Consider the following 20,256-nt stretch of genomic DNA (forward strand, 5'->3'; position numbering starts at 1 on the left):
CGTCCCTTCTTTCCATGCTTCACCTCTCTCTCTTTCCCTCCATCCCTTCTTTCCATGCTTCACCTCTCTCTCTTTCCCTCCATCCCTTCTTTCCATGCTTCACCTCTCTCTCTTTCCCTCCATCCCTTCTTTCCATGCTTCACCTCTCTCTCTTTCCCTCCGTCCCTTCTTTCCATGCTTCACCTCTCTCTCTTTCCCTCCGTCCCTTCTTTCCATGCTTCACCTCTCTCTCTTTCCCTCCATCCCTTCTTTCCATGCTTCACCTCTCTCTCTTTCCCTCCATATCTTCTTTCCATGCTTCACCTCTCTCTCTTTCCCTCCATCTCTTCTTTCCATGCTTCACCTCTCTCTCTTTCCCTCCATCCCTTCTTTCCATGCTTCACCTCTCTCTCTTTCCCTCCATCTCTTCTTTCCATGCTTCACCTCTCTCTCTTTCCCTCCATCCCTTCTTTCCATGCTTCACCTCTCTCTCTTTCCCTCCATCTCTTCTTTCCATGCTTCACCTCTCTCTCTTTCCCTCCATCCCTTCTTTCCATGCTTCACCTCTCTCTCTTTCCCTCCATCCCTTCTTTCCATGCTTCACCTCTCTCTCTTTCCCTCCATCTCTTCTCTGTCCTCCTCCTGCAAGTATGCTCGCTCATGTCTGTGCTAATGTCACTTGAATTTTTTATTTGCTTCCTCTCTTCTCCCTCTCTACTCTCCTTTCTCTTTCCTCTTCTCTCCCCCCTCTCCTCCCTTCTCTCCCCCCTCTCCTCCTCTCCTCTCCTCCTCCATTGCCTTACCCCCTCACAGTTTGACAGCATGGGGAGTCACCTCCTGTAATCTTATTCTATGGTCCCTAGTCCCTTCTATAAAAGACAAGCGATCAGTACCATATTGTTACCTCAGGCCTATGCTTCGCTGGTGAAAAACTACTGCTGGTTCAACACCAACACCACTGCTTTGTCCTCTCAGTGAGTCCCACAGACACATCCTGCCTCAGTGTTGGAGGAATCCATGTAGGCTACAATAGAGCTTTTCACACATACCCTCTCCTCGACTTCCTGTTTGCTGTGGTTACCTTCAATCTGATCTAGGATCAGCTCTCCCAAGCCCAGTCGTCACCTGCCCACTATGAGGTAAACAGAGGATCAGCTGTAATGGGTCAGCAGTAAGTGAATGTTTAGAGAGGCAGTGACTGTGTTGACCTGAATGTTGTGTGGCAGCATTGACGATGTGACAATGCCGATAGTGGGTCGCCAAGAATGATGAGGCAGAGATATTCCAACTGATGAGTGGAGGTGGCTGCTGCGTGCGCACGCACACACACACACACACACACACACACACACACACACACACACACACACACACACACACACACACACACACACACACACACACACACACACACACACACACACACACACACATAGCATCAGTGATCCATCAGTGTTGTATCAGCATTATATTAGTGATGAATACACATCACATCAATGCGGCTACCTGATCCCCACAGGGCGCAGGGCCAATTCATTCACAGCACAACCTTTTTCTGACTGTAGCTATTGATCCCTGTTGCTTTTCATCACTCAGATAGACATCTCCATGACTATGGAGAACCTGACACAGCCAATATATCACAGGAGGCTGGTGAGGGAAGGATAATGGCTGGAATGGAGTGAACAGGATGTGTATGAAACAGATGGAAGCCATGTGTTTGATGCCATTCCGTTAATGCCGTTCAAGTCATTTAAGATGCCCGTCTTCCCCAATTAAGAAGCCACCAGCCACCTGTGCAGTGTATGAATGAGAGAATGTATGAGAGAGTGGGGTTATGGTAATCTGATCTTAGATCTGTGTTTAAGTGTACCATTACTACTACCAGTCACTACCACTACTACAAAGCTTTGTTTGACCCCCACTACTTCACTATTTTAAGACAAGAAAGCACACACATTTTCTTCAGGTAATGTTATGTCTGTAATGATTAGAACAAGGTAGAAGTTACCCCTAAACGCAGTTCTAGGATCAGATTCTACCATAAACCCCAACGTATGACATTAACCATTGTTTGGGGCAATTTCTACATATTCCTAATGGTTACACTTAGGAAGTTGTGGTTGGTTAATGTGATCCTGGATCTGGGCTAAGGGGCTACTTGGATAACCACTGAGCGCCTGTCTAAAGTCTAGACCATGTTCACAGCAGCCTCTAGTGGAAATGACTTTAAGTATTCTCCTCATGTTCAGTATCACACTCTATTCAATGTTTTGTTAGATCAATTATTCTCTCTCTCTCTTAATTTTTCTGGTAGTACCACAACAGGAACAGTTCCTCTCCAATCTTCCTCTTCTCCCACTGCTGTTAGACCAAACTACTGTCTATAGACAGACTAATGCTGAACTGCTGGCTGTGTGCACTGAGCAGGACCCGTATTCATTAAGCATCTCAGAGTAGGAGCGCTGATCTAGGATCTGTCCATATAATCGTATTAATTATGATCTGAAAACTGATCCCAGATCAGTGCTCCTCCTCTGAGAGGCTTTGTGGATATACAGGCCCAGGTATATGTCCCTGTGTTACAGAGTGTTTCTGAAAAGGTTTCTACTGACTCAATTGAAAGACAGAACTGTGGAGTCTCAAGGTTGAAACGTGACTCAAAGCAAAGCCACAATACATTAAATACACTGTCACAGTTCCAATTTCCCCTCAGCCTCGTTTACTAACTCCTTCTCTTCTAGCTTCTACTCCTCCCACGTTCTGCTGTCCCGCTGATCACTGCAGACACTGGCAGTGGTAGGGTGCGCTACACACCCACACACACCCACACACACACACGCACACACACTTCAGCTATTGCTTGTGAGGGAAAGACTTAGTCCATGTATGTCTCTCTAGGTGGCTTTGTCCTGGCTCTGTCAAATCAATATAGATTATAAAGCCAAAGAGACACACACACAAAGTCACACACACACACACACACAGAGTAAAGCCTTTTCTTCTCCTTCTGGGACATGTGTGTGTGTTCTATTCCTCTCAGAGAGAGAGAGCGAGAGAGAGAGAGAGAGAGAGAGAGCGAGAGAGAGAGAGAGAGAGAGAGAGACAGAGAGAGAGAGAGAGAGAGAGAAAGAGAGAGAGAGAGAACAAACTGGAATGCTATTTGAAGAGAGTACACAGTGGCAGAATACCTAACCACTGTGACTGACCCAAACTTAAGGAAAGCTTTGACTATGTACAGATTCAGTGAGCATAGCCTTGCTATTGAGAGAGGCCGCTGTAGGCAGACTTAGTTCTCAAGAAAAGACAGGCTATGTGCACACCGCCCACAAAATGAGGTGGAAACTGAGCTGCACTTCCTAACCTCCTGCCAAATGGATGACCATATTAGAGACACATATTCCCTCAGATTACACAGACCAACAAAGAATTCAAAAGCAATTACAATTTTGATAAACTCCCATATCTTTTGGGTGAAATATCACAGCGTGCCAGCAGCAATATTTGTGACCTGTTGCCACAAGAAAAGGGTGTCATGACTGTACACGAGAATCCAAATATGTCAGATCAGGTTTGCAATGAATAACTTCAATCAGACCCCCTCTCACCAGTAGAGGGGGAAGGAAAGAACTCGTGGGGATTAACAACTCTAGTCCTGTTGTAAATCAACGGAGAAGATCCAGGCCTGTGCTCTCCAAATTCACCAAAGGAATGTGCTTTGTCTCAACAGACCTTTTTCCCGCTGAAACTCTAACAAGTTCAAAAGAGAATACTGGAACAATATTTCTAATGTAGAACGTAGGGAATGGTCAGAGGCGATCTATAGAACACTAATGTAATTTTGTTTGTTATTTTGTGATGTCATTAAAAATGTTATAAAGGAATTACTGTAACTTGGAAAGTATACCCACTACATATATGAAGTTTCCATACTACGCGTTGTGCACCGTGAGTAGTCACCTCCCCGAAGTGAGGTCAGAGAGCATGTCAGCCTGCCAGAACCGCCCCTTCTGGGCAAAAGGTATATATGACGGGTTAAGAAAAAACACATCAGACCAGAAAAGCATGAAGATGCAGCTGCACGTTTAAATTGGCTTGAACTTAGAATCTCAACACGGGGTGGAGAAGATTAACTCACCTCCTGGACAATCACTGGTACGGCTGATTAGCTGTCCTGAGTAAAGTATCTAGAAAGCGAATTTAAGTAGGACCATTCTACTACTCTGTTCAAACCATTGTATTACGCTACTCTCATCACCCCACTGGGGAACCATCGATCTTCAAAGAAGCATCTTCAGGACTACACGACTCTGTAGGTCTGTTCAGGACTACACGACAAGTCACCAGATACCGGGCAGCTACAAAGAAGGACAACAACAGAATCCTTTTGGACAATCAGAGCCTTACAAGCATGCCGCGAAAAGGCCCAACCCCCTTTCCAAGGCGGCCCTGTCCACCGAGAGATCCCCGGCGAACCCAGGCATTTCACATAAATACATTCATGATTTATTACTCAAAGCAGGTGGCGGTTCGTGTGCAAAGTATATGGTTACTGTAAGTGAGAGTAGTTTCTGAATGTACCAATGTTAAGTGTCTCTGTCCCTCTCTCTCTCCCTCTCCATCTCTTCATTAACAAGCAGCCATGTTGTTGTCATTCCACTAGGGACCTGTTTTCAGCATATTAAGTCTCAAGGCAGTAACCGGTGTGGAGTGTGTATGTTAATCCTGTGTTCCCATTTAATTATCTAGTAAATAATTAAACCAATCTGTGTAGTACTGAATCATAAGGTTTTTGTAGATGCAAGGAGGTTATGACTGTTCCGAATGATGATATGATACGAGGTTATGATGAATAGGTTGACTGTTTATAGATGTGATAGGTAAAGACCTTTTGGAGTTGAATTCAGGAGATGGTAACTCTTTAAAGAACCGCACTTGTGGTGCCCCAGATCCTAATGAGTTAATTGTTGCATGATTCATTTAATCGGGTAACAATTAAACATAGTTAGTTGATTAGATAAATAACAGTCTTCAAATGAATGTTACAGTCAAGTCCCGACAAGGGCAACCAGTGAAGAACAATCCCCATTGTAAATACAACCCATATTTATGTTGATTTATTTTCCTTTTTGTACTTTAACTATTTGCACATCGTTTAAACATTGCACATACCCATAATATGACACTTGAAACTTTTGTGAGTGTAATGTTTACTGTTCATTTTTGATGATGTATTTCATTTGCTTTGGCAATGTAAACATATGTTTCTCATGCCAATAAAGCCCATGAGAGAGAGAAAGAGATAGGAATGTCCTTTCAGAGTGACCCTCAGAAGCATGTAAGGGTGTTGCTAGGTAGGCCCAACTGTAGCGTGTGAGCTGACTGTCAGGAAGCAAGTTCAGGAAGTGAGTTTTAATAAACGCAACTAAATACAAAACAAGAAACACAAACAACGCACCGACATGACACTGGAATAGAAACAATGACGACTGGAAGGAACCAAAAGGAGTGACATATAAAGGGCAGTTAATCAGGGAGGTGATGGAGTCCAGGTGAGTCTGATGATGCACAGGTGTGCGCCATAACGTGACACCAACCCTGACCCCATGGCAGACTTATGGGCCCTGGTCAAAAGTAGGGCACTACAAGGCAATAGGCTGTCATTTCGGACAGACATAAGTATTTTACTGTGTCCCACATGGCAACCTATTCCCTATATAGCGCACTACTTTTGACCAGAGACCATTAAAAGTGGTTCACTACATAGGGAATAGGGTTGCCATGTGGGATATAGACTTGGTCATCCTGGGAGTAGAGTGAAAGCTCCAGCTCCAGCTACAGTGGTGGTGCAGTCTCATCTCCCTCGGCTGGAGATTCCATCACATTACCGCTTTAACGCAGGAATAACAAAACATCCATCACTCTGCTACCACGCATTCATTCGCCATAAGGGACGAGTCTGCAAATCCCCGGCCAGATATCATCCAGCTCACACAACGCAAAACGAACATTACTCAAACGTCTGTGAATGCTGAGAGATCTACAACGTGTGATAAATAACCAGGAATGTATGAGGAGCTGATATGTATTCGTTGGGCAAGCTGGTCCTTGAAGAAAAGGCTCCTATTCATCTGACAGGTTCCCCATCACCCTTTACTCCTTTAGCTGCCTGTGTTTTTTGCCTTTGGTGAATTTACGACCCTGGGGGACATTAGTTAAATGAGTGGAGAGGAGTGCTTGGATCGTACGGAGGAGAGAGAGGAGAGAGGGAGAGAAAGAGAGAAGAGCAGGGGTGGAGGAGAGGAAATGAGAGCCAATGCAGGATTAACACATGCCTATACCGACATGCAGAAATAAATCTTACTACACAGTACACGGAAACACACGTACACACACATCCCATCTCCTCCATAGTAGAATCAACAGTCTGGTACTAGTATGAGCAGTGTTGCCATGACTACAGAACACCTTTATGAGAGCCTTGGAGGCGAGTGGAGTCGATGCCATACTATTCCACTCCCACTCTACAGCCAACAACGCCACGTCACAGACATCAACATCTTGTTGTTCAACCTATTTTAATGATTTTATACATGTTACACATTTTGCCAAAGCTACTGGTTGTGCAGGGTTTTGCTCCCGCCCTACTAGGCCTATTGCTGGGTTGGAATAAAACCCTGCAGGAGTAGACAGTGGCTCCCCAGAGTGGGGTCCTGAGAGAGGATAGGTGGGTGGAGGTGAGGTGTCTGATAAACTGCCTGCGGTAGGCAGGAAACCAGGGCCAGTGTAGTGAAGAAGCAGCATTCTGCATTGTGCCTGTCCTCAAAGTTCTCCATCTCCATCAGACATGAAGGAGAGAAACAGAGGAGGGAAAGTGGAGACAGAGAGACTGAAACTAACAGCCAACGCTGAACGCTACAACAACTCTACTTACAGTTTCATGTTAAGATATGTTCCATTTCCTTAACATTTACATTTTAGTCATTTAGCATTAGTCATCCAGAGCTGTAATGTTACAGCTGTAATGTAACTATATCGTTTTTTCTGTTGCAGGACTGTTACTGATGTAGCATTGGAACAGTTACTGATGTAGCATTGGAACAGTTACTGATGTAGCCTTGGAACAGTTACTGATGTAGCATTGGAACAGTTACTGATGTAGCCTTGGAACAGTTACTGATGTAGCATTGGAACAGTTACTGATGTAGCATTGGAACAGTTACTGATGTAGCATTGGAACAGTTACTGATGTAGCATTGGAACAGTTACTGATGTAGCCTTTTACATTGGAACAGTTACTGATGTAGCCTTAGAACAGTTACTGATGTAGCATTGGAACAGTTACTGATGTAGCATTGGAACAGTTACTGATGTAGCCTTGGAACAGTTACTGATGTAGCATTGGAACAGTTACTGATGTAGCATTGGAACAGTTACTGATGTAGCATTGGAACAGTTACTGATGTAGCCTTTTACATTGGAACAGTTACTGATGTAGCATTAGAACAGTTACTGATGTAGCATTGGAACAGTTACTGATGTAGCATTGGAACAGTTACTGATGTAGCATTGGAACAGTTACTGATGTAGCATTGGAACAGTTACTGATGTTCCATTAGAACAGTTACTGATGTAGCCTTGGAACAGTTACTGATGTAGCATTGGAACAGTTACTGATGTAGCCTTGGAACAGTTTCTGATGTAGCATTGGAACAGTTACTGATGTAGCCTTGGAACAGTTACTGATGTAGCATTGGAACAGTTACTGATGTAGCCTTTTACATTGGAACAGTTACTGATGTAGCATTAGAACAGTTACTGATGTAGCCTTAGAACAGTTACTGATGTAGCATTGGAACAGTTTCTGATGTAGCATTGGAACAGTTTCTGATGTAGCATTGGAACAGTTTCTGATGTAGCATTGGAACAGTTACTGATGTAGCATTGGAACAGTTACTGATGTAGCATTAGAACAGTTACTGATGTAGCCTTGGAACAGTTACTGATGTAGCATTGGAACAGTTACTGATGTAGCATTGGAACAGTTACTGATGTAGCATTGGAACAGTTTCTGATGTAGCATTGGAACAGTTACTGATGTAGCATTGGAACAGTTACTGATGTAGCCTTGGAACAGTTACTGATGTAGCATTGGAACAGTTACTGATGTAGCATTGGAACAGTTACTGATGTAGCATTGGAACAGTTTCTGATGTAGCATTGGAACAGTTACTGATGTAGCATTGGAACAGTTACTGATGTAGCCTTGGAACAGTTTCTGATGTAGCATTGGAACAGTTACTGATGTAGCCTTGGAACAGTTACTGATTTAGCATTGGAACAGTTACTGATGTAGCCTTTTACATTGGAACAGTTACTGATGTAGCATTAGAACAGTTACTGATGTAGCCTTAGAACAGTTACTGATGTAGCATTGGAACAGTTTCTGATGTAGCATTGGAACAGTTTCTGATGTAGCATTGGAACAGTTTCTGATGTAGCATTGGAACAGTTACTGATGTAGCATTGGAACAGTTACTGATGTAGCATTAGAACAGTTACTGATGTAGCCTTGGAACAGTTACTGATGTAGCATTGGAACAGTTACTGATGTAGCATTGGAACAGTTACTGATGTAGCATTGGAACAGTTTCTGATGTAGCATTGGAACAGTTACTGATGTAGCATTGGAACAGTTACTGATGTAGCCTTGGAACAGTTACTGATGTAGCATTGGAACAGTTACTGATGTAGCATTAGAACAGTTACTGGTGTAGCCTTGGAACAGTTACTGATGTAGCATTAGAACAGTTTCTGATGTAGCATTGGAACAGTTACTGATGTAGCCTTGGAACAGTTACTGATGTAGCATTAGAACAGTTACTGATGTAGCCTTGGAACAGTTACTGATGTAGCATTGGAACAGTTACTGATGTAGCATTAGAACAGTTACTGGTGTAGCCTTGGAACAGTTACTGATGTAGCATTAGAACAGTTTCTGATGTAGCATTGGAACAGTTACTGATGTAGCCTTTTACATTGGAACAGTTACTGATGTAGCCTTAGAACAGTTACTGATGTAGCATTGGAACAGTTACTGATGTAGCATTGGAACAGTTACTGATGTAGCCTTGGAACAGTTACTGATGTAGCATTGGAACAGTTACTGATGTAGCATTGGAACAGTTACTGATGTAGCATTGGAACAGTTACTGATGTAGCCTTTTACATTGGAACAGTTACTGATGTAGCATTAGAACAGTTACTGATGTAGCATTGGAACAGTTACTGATGTAGCATTGGAACAGTTACTGATGTAGCATTGGAACAGTTACTGATGTAGCATTGGAACAGTTACTGATGTAGCATTAGAACAGTTACTGATGTAGCCTTGGAACAGTTACTGATGTAGCATTGGAACAGTTACTGATGTAGCCTTGGAACAGTTTCTGATGTAGCATTGGAACAGTTACTGATGTAGCCTTGGAACAGTTACTGATGTAGCATTGGAACAGTTACTGATGTAGCCTTTTACATTGGAACAGTTACTGATGTAGCATTAGAACAGTTACTGATGTAGCCTTAGAACAGTTACTGATGTAGCATTGGAACAGTTTCTGATGTAGCATTGGAACAGTTTCTGATGTAGCATTGGAACAGTTTCTGATGTAACATTGGAACAGTTACTGATGTAGCATTAGAACAGTTACTGATGTAGCCTTGGAACAGTTACTGATGTAGCATTGGAACAGTTACTGATGTAGCATTGGAACAGTTACTGATGTAGCATTGGAACAGTTTCTGATGTAGCATTGGAACAGTTACTGATGTAGCATTGGAACAGTTACTGATGTAGCCTTGGAACAGTTACTGATGTAGCATTGGAACAGTTACTGATGTAGCATTGGAACAGTTACTGATGTAGCATTGGAACAGTTTCTGATGTAGCATTGGAACAGTTACTGATGTAGCATTGGAACAGTTACTGATGTAGCATTAGAACAGTTACTGATGTAGCCTTGGAACAGTTACTGATGTAGCATTGGAACAGTTACTGATGTAGCATTAGAACAGTTACTGATGTAGCCTTGGAACAGTTACTGATGTAGCATTAGAACAGTTTCTGATGTAGCATTGGAACAGTTACTGATGTAGCCTTGGAACAGTTTCTGATGTAGCATTGGAACAGTTACTGATGTAGCCTTGGAACAGTTACTGATGTAGCATTGGAACAGTTACTGATGTAGCATTGGAACAGTTACTGATGTAGCATTGGAACAGTTACTGATGTAGCATTGGAACAGTTACTGATGTAGCATTGGAACAGTTACTGATGTAGCATTGGAACAGTTACTGATGTAGCATTGGAACAGTTACTGATGTAGCATTGGAACAGTTACTGATGTACCCTTTTACATTGGAACAGTTACTGGTGTAGCCTTTTACATTGGAATAGGGGCTATAGGCTATAGGGACTAGGGGCTATAGGGACTGGGGGCTATAGTGTCTGGGGGCTATAGGGACTGGGGGCTATAGGGACTATGGGCTAAGGGCTATAAGGACTGGGGTCTATAGGGACTTGGGGCTATAGGGGCTATGGGCTAAGGGCTATAAGGACTGGGGGCTATAGGGCTATGGGCTAAGGGCTATAAGGACTGGGGTCTATAGGGACTTGGGGCTATAGGGGCTATGGGCTAAGGGCTATAAGGACTGGGGGCTATAGGGACTATGGGCTAAGGGCTATAAGAACTGGGGGCTCCAGGGGCTATGGGCTAAGAGCTATAAGGACTGGGGGCTATGGGTTAAGGGCTATAAGGACTGGGGCTATAGGGGCTACAGGCTATGGGGACTGGGGGCTATAGGGGCTACAGGCTATAAGATCTGGGGGCTCCAGGGGCTATGGGCTAAGAGCTATAAGGGCTGGGGGCTATGGGCTAAGGGCTATAAGGACTGGGGGCTATAGGGGCTACAGGCTATAGGGACTGGGGGCTATAGGGGATATGGGCTATAGGGACAGGGGGCTATAGGGGATATGGGCTATAGGGACTGGGGGCTATAGGGGCTATGGGCTATAGGGACAGGGGGCTATAGGAGCTCTGGGCTATAGGGGCTAGGGGCTACAGGCTAGGCTTAGGGCTATAGGGACTAGGGGCAATAGGGTCTAGGGGCTATAGGCTAGCGGCTTAGGGCTATAGGGACTAGGGGCTATAGGTTAGCGGCTTAGGGCTATAGGGACTAGGGGCTATAGGCTAGGGGCTTAGGGGCTATAAGCTTAGGGCTATAGGGACTAGGGGCTGTAGGGACTAGGGGCTATAGGCTAGGGGTTTAGGGCTATAGGGACTAGGGGCTATAGAGACTAGGGACTATAGGGGCTAGGGGCTACAGGCTAGGGACTACACAGTATATCGTTGTAGGAGGAGAAGTGAAGACAGATGGATAGTGAAATAAACAGTCATATCCACATGGGGGTAAAGAAAGGGCCAGGGTGTTACTGTTGATGTAAACAGTCATATTCACATGGGGGTAAAGGAAGGGCCAGGGTGTTACTGTTGATGTAAACAGTCATATTCACATGGGGGTAAAGAAAGGGCCAGGGTGTTACTGTTGATATAAACAGTCATATTCACATGGGGGTAAAGAAAGGGCCAGGGTGTTACTGTTGATGTAAACAGTCATATTCACATGGGGTAAAGAAAGGGCCAGGGTGTTACTGTTGATGTAAACAGTCATATTCACATGGGGGTAAAGAAAGGGCCAGGGTGTTACTGTTGATGTAAACAGTCATATTCACATGGGGGTAAAGAAAGGGCCAGGGTGTTACTGTTGATGTAAACAGTCATATTCACATGGGGGTAAAGAAAGGGCCAGGGTGTTACTGTTGATGTAAACAGTCATATTCACATGGGGGTAAAGAAAGGGCCAGGGTGTTACTGTTGATGTAAACAGTCATATTCACATGGGGGTAAAGAAAGGGCCAGGGTGTTACTGTTGATATAAACCAGATGGATGTAGCCTATATTAGGGAGGGGGTATCATGTGACTTGAGGGTTAGAAGGTACAGTAAGTACAGGGGTAAGGTATTAGGGTGGAGCTTGATAGACAGTTATAGATGATGTAGGAATAGGGAGGCAGGATATACAGTGGGGCAAAAAAGTATTTAGTCAGCCACCAATTGTGCAAGTTCTACCACTTAAAAAGATGAGAGGCCTGTAATTTTCATCATAGGTACACTTCAACTATGACAGACAAAATGAGGGGAAAAAATCCAGAAAATCACATTGTAGGATTTTTAATGAATTTATTTGCAAATTATGGTGGAAAATAAGTATTTGGTCACCTACAAACAAGTAAGATTTCTGGCTCTCACAGACCTGTAACTTCTTCTTTAAGAGGCTCCTCTGTCCTCCACTCGTTACCTGTATTAATGGCACCTGTTTGAACTTGTTATCAGTATAAAAGACACCTGTCCACAACCTCAAACAGTCACACTCCAAACTCCACTATGGCCAAGACCAAAGAGCTGTCAAAGGACACCAGAAACAAAATTGTAGACCTGCACCAGGCTGGGAAGACTGAATCTGCAATAGGTAAGCAGCTTGGTTTGAAGAAATCAACTGTGGGAGCAATTATTAGGAAATGGAAGACATACAAGACCACTGATAATATCCCTCGATCTGGGGCTCCACGCAAGATCTCACCCTGTGGGGTCGAAATGATCACAAGAACGGTGAGCAAAAATCTCAGAACCACATGGGGTGACCTAGTGAATGACCTGCAGCGAGTTGGGACCAAAGTAACAAAGCCTACCATCAGTAACACACTACGCCGCCAGGGACTCAAATCCTGCAGTGCCAGACGTGTCCCCTGCTTAACCTGTTGGGGATGGGGGCGCTGTTTAGACTATTTATGCTAATGTAGCTAATTTTTTAAACGGCTTCCCACAAAATCCTTGATCGTACAATATGCATATTATTATTATTATTGGATAGAAAACAGTCTATAGTTTCTATAGGAGTTGAAATTTTGTCTCTAAGTGGAACAGAGCCCATTCTACAGCAATTTCCCTGACATGGAGTCAGATTTGAGAAATGTTGGCCACTGTTCTGAAGTCATTTAAAAGGGCACTGTCGTTGCTATGACTATACGGACACTTCTTACGTCTTCCCCTGGATGCCTTTACGTGATGACGATTCCAACGGGGTCGATTGCGCGTTCACAGGCCCTACAAATCAAAAAACCCTGAAGCTAGTCATTCTTTGGGAGCTGCGTCATGAGCCTAGAGGACCCCGGCGCGCACCTGTTCCAAGCGTTAGTTTAGCCTGTTATATTTCTCCGGTCATCTTTTCACTCGTTATAGGAGTTAAAAACATCATAAGGTAGTTAATTTAAAGCGTTTTATAGCAATTTATATCCGTTTAGTGCGATTTTGGGACATTTATTTTTGCAACGATGTGAAAAGTTGGGCACGCTTTTCAGTTCATCCCGAACGCAGTTGACATTTCCACATGGCAAGAGGACAGCTTTCCACCAAAAGACGATTTCTCCCAAGAAAGGATCCTTTGCCCAAGATACTGATGGAAGAACAGCTCAAGGTAGGACATTTTTATTATGATAAATCGTGTTTCTGTCGAAACATTTTAGTGGCTTAGGACGCCATGTTTTTTGACGTAGCTTCGCTTGGCGCAAACTGTATTGAAAAGTAAGGATAAATTAAAAAATGTAATTCCGCAATTGTATTAAGAATTAAATTGTCTATCAATCCCTGTCCACCCTATATTTTTTAGTCACGTTTATGAGTATTTATGTATAAGAGTAGATCACTGTCTAAGTGGCGCAAGGACATTTTCTGACCAGCCTGTCTACATTTCACATTGTCTAACCATGATTTTGGTGGCTAAATATAAACATTTTCGATCAAACTGTATATGCATGTTGTAATGTGATGTTACAGGAGTGTCATCGGAAGAATTCTGAGAAGGTTAGTGAAAAAATTAATATCTTTTGGCGATGTTGACTTTTATCGCTCACTTTGGCTAGAATCAATGCTGGGCTGCTAATTGCTATGTGCTAAGCTAATATAACGATTTATTGTGTTTTCGCTGTAAGACACTTAGAAAATCTGAAATATTGTCTGTATTCACAGGATCTGTGTCTTTCGATTCGTGTATGCTGTGTATTTTTACGAAATGTTTGATGATTAGTAGTTAGGTAAACACGTTGCTCATTGTAATTATTCTAGTCCATTTGTGATGGTGGGTGCAATTGTAAACTATGCCATCTACCTGAAATATGCACTTTTTTCTAACAAAACCTATCCCATACCATAAATATGTTATCAGACTGTCATCTAATGAGTTTTTTTGTTGGTTAGGGGCTATAAATATCTTAGTTTAGCCGAATTGGTGATGGCTACTGGTGTTGGTGGACAAATAAAAGATGGTGGATTATGCTAATGTGTTTTTAGGTAATAGATGTACATCTTTACATATTGTGTCTTCCCTGTAAAACATTTTAAAAATCGGAAATGTTGACTGGATTCACAAGATCTGTGTCTTTCATTAGCTGTATTGGACTTTAATGTGTGAAAGTTAAATATTTTAAAAAAATATTTTTTTTGAATTTCGCGGCACTGGTTTTTCAGTGGGGGGGGGGTGGGTGTGCCGCTAGCGCCACGCTGATCCTAGACAGGTTAAGCCAGTACATGTCCAGGCCCATCTGAAGTTTGCTAGAGAGCATTTGGATTATCCAGAAGAAGATTGGGAGAATGTCATATGGTCAGATGAAACCAAAATAGAACTTTTTGGTAAAAACTCAACTCGTCGTGTTTGGAGGACAAAGAATGCTGAGTTGCATCCAAAGAACACCATACCTACTGTGAAGCATGGGGGTGGAAACATCATGCTTTGGGACTGTTTTTCTGAAAAGGGTTCAGGACGACTGATCCGTGTAAAGGAAAGAATGAATGGGGCCATGTATCGTGAGATTTTGAGTGGAAACCTCCTTCCATCAGCAAAGGCATTGAAGATGAAACGTGGCTGGGTCTTTCATGATGACAATGATCCCAAACACAATGCGCGGGCAACGAAGGAGTGGCTTCGTAAGAAGCATTTCAAGGTCCTGGAGTGGCCTAGCCAGTCTCCAGATCTCAACCCCATAGAAAATCTTTGGAGAGAGTTGAAAGTCCGTGTTGCCCAGCAACAGCCCCAAAACATCACTGCTCTAGAGGAGATCTGCATGGAGGAATGGGCCAAAATACCAGCAACAGTGTGTGAAAACCTTGTGAAGACTTACAGAAAACGTTTGACCTCTGTCATTGCCAACAAAGAGTATATAACAAAGTATTGAGATAAACTTTTGTTATTGACCAAATACTTATTTTCCACCATAATTTGCAAATAAATTCATTAAAAATCCTACAATGTGATTTTCTGGATTTTTTTTACTCATTTTGTCTGTCATAGTTGAAGTGTACCTATGATGAAAATTACAGGCCTCTCTCATCTTTTTAAGTGGGAGAACTTGCACAATTGGTGGCTGACTAAATACTTTTTCGCTCCACTGTATGTACGCTTTGGTTGAGAACCACTGGATTGTCTGTGTGTGTGTGTGTGTGTGTGTGTGTGTGTGTGTGTGTGTGTGTGTGTGTGTGTGTGTGTGTGTGTGTGTGTGTGTGTGTGTGTGTGTGTGTGTGTGTGTGTGTGCATCCATGTGCGCCCATGTGTGTGAGTGCACTCACCTGAGTGAGTGCTTGTGTGTGTGCATTCGTGTTGTGCACGCACCTGTGTGTGTGTGGGAGGGGAGTTAGGGGGGCGCGGGGACATGGAGATAAGGAGCTGCGGCAGGGGAGGGGGGTTACAGCTAGGGAGGAGGTGGCACAGGGGGAGAGGGGGGATACAGGGGGTGGAGGGGGGTGCAGCTATGGTGGAGGGGGTACAGGGGGAGGAGGGGGATACAGGGGGGGTGGAGAGGGTGCAGCTAGGGAGGAGGGGGTACAGCTATGGGCGAGGGGGGTATAAGGGGAGGAGGGGGGGTACAGATAGGGTGGAGGGGGTACAGGGGGAGGAGGGGGATACAGGGGGGGTGGAGGGGGTGCAGCTAGGGAGGAGGGGGTACAGCTATGGGCGAGGGGGGTATAAGGGGAGGAGGGGGGGTACAGATAGGGGGGAGGGGGTACAGGGGGAGGAAGGGGGTGCAGCCAGGGGGGGTACAGGGCGAGGAGGGGGGTACACGGCGGGCTGCAGAAAGCAGGCAGGCAGCAGTACTCTACAGGCAGGCAGCAGTACTCTACAGGCAGGCAGCAGTACTCTACAGGCAGGCAGCAGTACTCTACAGGCAGGCAGGAGACAAAGCTTTACCCCGAGAGCTCCATCCTCCATCTCTCCATTCCTCCATTCCTCCATTTCTCTATTCCTCTATTCCTCCATTCCTCTATTTCTCCATTCCTCCATTCCTCTATTTCTCCATTCCTCTATTCCTCTATTCCTCTATTCCTCCATTCCTCTATTCCTCCATTCCTCTATTTCTCCATTCCTCTATTCCTCTATTCCTCCATTCCTCTATTCCTCCATTCCTCTATTCCTCCATTCCTCTATTCCTCCATTCCTCTATTCCTCCATTCCTCCATTCCTCTATTTCTGTATTCCTCCATTCCTCTATTCCTCCAACTCTCCTCCACATCACCAGGGCTTACTGAACAAAACAAGCTGCTGCAGGGGAGGTGCTCAGGGCTCATACAGGGAGGCAAGCCTGGCCTGCTGGAGAGGAGAGCCACTCACACTAATACTTTCGCCCAAATGGCACCCTATTCCCTACATAGTGCACTACTTAGCCTAAATCCATCGATGTACTGCTCTTATTATGAGGTCATTCCATTTCAAGGTCTGAAGAAAAATATGATTCCGAAAAGAAATTGGGACAAAGCAGTTGAGGATGAGTAATGTTGACGGTTACATCGTAATAGCTCAAAGTGAACAGAAATGAATGCAACTGAATGAAATAGAAAGTTCATCAAAAAATATGGGACGCAGGACTGGATAACGAGCTACGACATAAAAAAAAAACTGGCTCTGCCCCCAAAAGCTCTCCTAACCCTACTGGCGCACATACAATACAGCAGATAATGACTGGGGAAGACAGATCAGAAAAGACTGCTGGTTCAGCTCATGCGTAAAACTGCTTGTGCTACCAAAACATAACTAGCCCTGCGGTTCACCAGCCGCCATTGAAAGCAGCCTTTTACACACAAACACTTCTGACAAAGATCCCGTCACTCGTCATCAGAAGATCACCTCAGGCTCCCGCACACACATACGCACACACATACGCACACGCACATGCACACACACACACACACACACACACACTTGCAAACACACACTCACTCACACGCACATACATATGCACACGCATGAACACACACATACACACTTTCTATCGTGTGTAAGGGAAGACTGTGTTTGGACGTACGGGACTTGTACCACATGATTGATTATCCTCTATAACAGAGAGAAAGAGAGAGAGAGAGAGAGGAAGGGGCAGAGAGAAGAGTGGTGCAGTGTTTCAGACAGCGACATTGTATTACCACAGTCCAATTCAGACTAATAAGACTGAAACCACCAACACAACGCACCACTAAAGATCCAGCATCAGTCAGGGAAATACGTTCCTCCTTTGTTGCCAAACATTCCCCTGCAAGATACAAACCACTACGGACCTGGAAAAACCAGCGAACCATAAAGAACAAATACCGACCAGAAAAGCAACGAACGGTAAAATGATACGGCTGGTAAAACGCCAACGGTTGAGCGATTTTTATTTTAGCGAACGCAAACCTTGAATGCAGATGCCAATCTTGTTCTGCTCTGTTCTGCAGTCGTACAAGGTGACACTATGCATCGGGACACTCAGGTATGGTAGCAAAGTAACATCTGCATCAAGCAACCCATTTCTCCAGATCCAAGGGTGAGTTGCCCCTAAGCACTAATCTAGGATCAGTTCCTCTCTATCTCCATCCTAATCTTCACCATTGGCGATGAAGAGCAACACTGACCTTGAATCAGAGCAAAGGGGCAACATCCACTAGCTGTTCCTCAACCTGTAGTGTAGCAGCCGTGCTGTGTGAGATTGTGCTAAACTAATCTGTAGTGTTGGCGCACCAGCTGGTTGGCTAGCTGACACAGATATTCCTCAATGTTCAAGCCAGTGTAGCGCCAAGACCATTATACCGGTGCACAAACACGGAACTACGACACCTTTTTAGACTCCTGCTCTTCTCATCTCCCCAGGTATCTCTCTGGTAACAGGTTCTGATCTCAATGAAAAGCAATAAATGAAGAACCAGACGACGTAAAGTGTAAATAATAAAACAAAAAATGTGGTTCCATGATTCCATTGTACTTGTTCCGTCTTCTCCCCCTCCCCGTCCCCCTCCCAGTCCCCCTCCCCGACCCCCTCCCCGTCCCCCTCCCAGTCCCCCTCCCCGACCCCCTCCCAGTCCCCCTCCCCGACCCCCTCCCAGTCCCCCTCTCCGACCCCCTCCCAGTCCCCCTCTCCGACCCCCTCCCAGTCCCCCTCTCCGACCCCCTCCCAGTCCCCCTCTCCCGACCCCCTCCCAGTCCCCCTCCCCGACCCCCTCCCAGTCCCCCTCTCCGACCCCATCCCAGTCCCCCTCTCCAACCCCCTCCCCGTCCCCCTCTCTGACCCCCTCCCAGTCCCCCTCATTGTGCGGGCTTACCTTGTCTTTCTTGGCCCCCCGTAGGGGGAAGAAGCAGGAAAAGAGGAACTTGCCCCAGCTGATGACAGCGGCCAGGCACCAGTTGAGACGAGCCATGCTGCCTCGCGTCCCGTCAGGCCCTCTGTATCTCTCTACACTCCAGGATCAGATCCTCACTGAGCGCTCTCTCGTGGAAGACAGGAGAGGAGGAGGAGATGGGAAGAAAGAGAGGAGACCTTTCTCCTAGTCCATCCAGAAGCAGCACATCCCAAACCCCAGAAAGAGAGGTGGTCCTTCGAGTCGACCGGAGAGCTGTCTGTCTGTCTGTCTGTCTGTCTGCCTGTCTGTCTCCAATTCGTTAACTTAATGAGGGCTTACAACAGTGTCCCATGCAGAGGAGACCCTTCTATTCCACTAGGAATCACAGCATCACACGCCACCAACAGTCCATCTGTCTCTCTGCCTGTCTGTCTGTGTGTCGGTCTCTCTGCCTGTCTCTCTCTCTCAGTCTCCAGAGCCTGGTCTAGACACTCAGTCGTCACAGCGGTGAGATGAGCACAGCCGGCTGCATGATGAGATGAGAGAGAGGGTCCGGTCGGTGCAGAACGAGGACAGCGTCGTCACACACACGCTCACTTGCTCGCACGCATAGATCGAGAAAACGCACACACTCACACACACCCACAAACACACACGGCAAGCACACGCACAGAAGAGCCCTTCTCTTCACACGGAACCCCTCTGGTTCAAGATCCCCGGTGCTCACCACTCACACACTCCTCTCACATACACACTCCGCTGTGAGGATGCTGCAGCACTTACTCAGACAGCCCGGAGAGGGAGGAGGGGGAGGAGTAAAAGAGAGGAGGGGCGGAAGGGGGGAGTATTGGGTACAGAACGGTATGGAGAGATAAAAAGCGGGAGAAAAAAGAGGGAGAGATAGAGAGAGAGAATGTGTTTCGTGGAGGTTAGTGTATGCGTGTGTGCTTGCATGCATTGGTTTGTGTGTGAGGTTAAGAGAGAGAGAGATTGAGAGAGAGAGAGACTTGGTCATTGTAGTTACTGTTGTCCCGTTGACAGTATTGATTATAATTATTAATGATGTTAATATTGTAAATCTCCAAAGTAAGCTTTAGCAATATGTACATTGTTACGTTATGCCAATAAAGCAAATTTAATTTAATTGAATTGAGAGAGAGAGAGATAGACAGAGAGAGAGAGAGACAGAGACAGAGACAGAGAGAGAGAGAGAGAGAGAGATACAGCAAGAGAAAGAGAGAGCAATCAGAAGGCAGAATGTGTGTGTAAGAGAGAGAGTACGAGGGAGAGAATGAAAGAGATGATAAGTGAGTAAGAAGAGAAGATGAAGAAGGGAAGAGGAAGGCAGAGCACAAACATAGAAAGAGACTGAGAGAGAGAGAGAGAGAGAGAGAGAGAGAGAGAGAGAGAGAGAGAGAGAGAGAGAGAGAGAGAGAGAGAGAGAGAGAGAGAGAGAGAGAGAGAGAGAGAGAGAGAGAGAGAGACACTGAGAGACAGAAAGGGAGAGACAGAAAGGGAGAGCAAAA

The 20,256-nt window shown here is 45.1% G+C and overlaps 1 protein-coding gene across 2 annotated transcripts in view; it reads right to left on the bottom strand.

Annotated features, from left to right (window-relative positions):
• Positions 1-19,856, bottom strand: part of LOC129860000 (tensin-1-like) — a gene marked incomplete in the record, with an annotated part of 130,876 nt that extends 111,020 nt beyond the window's left edge. Inside the window, 1 exon segment of one of the 2 annotated variants that reach the window (XM_055930309.1) lies at positions 18,713-19,856. In XM_055930309.1, coding sequence (XP_055786284.1) covers positions 18,713-18,808 — 96 coding nt within the window. 2 annotated transcript variants of the gene reach the window in all.
• Positions 19,857-20,256: the final 400 nt, after the last annotated feature.

This window comes from Salvelinus fontinalis, chromosome 7 (assembly GCF_029448725.1).
Source record: "Salvelinus fontinalis isolate EN_2023a chromosome 7, ASM2944872v1, whole genome shotgun sequence".
Lineage (NCBI taxonomy): Eukaryota > Metazoa > Chordata > Actinopteri > Salmoniformes > Salmonidae > Salvelinus > Salvelinus fontinalis.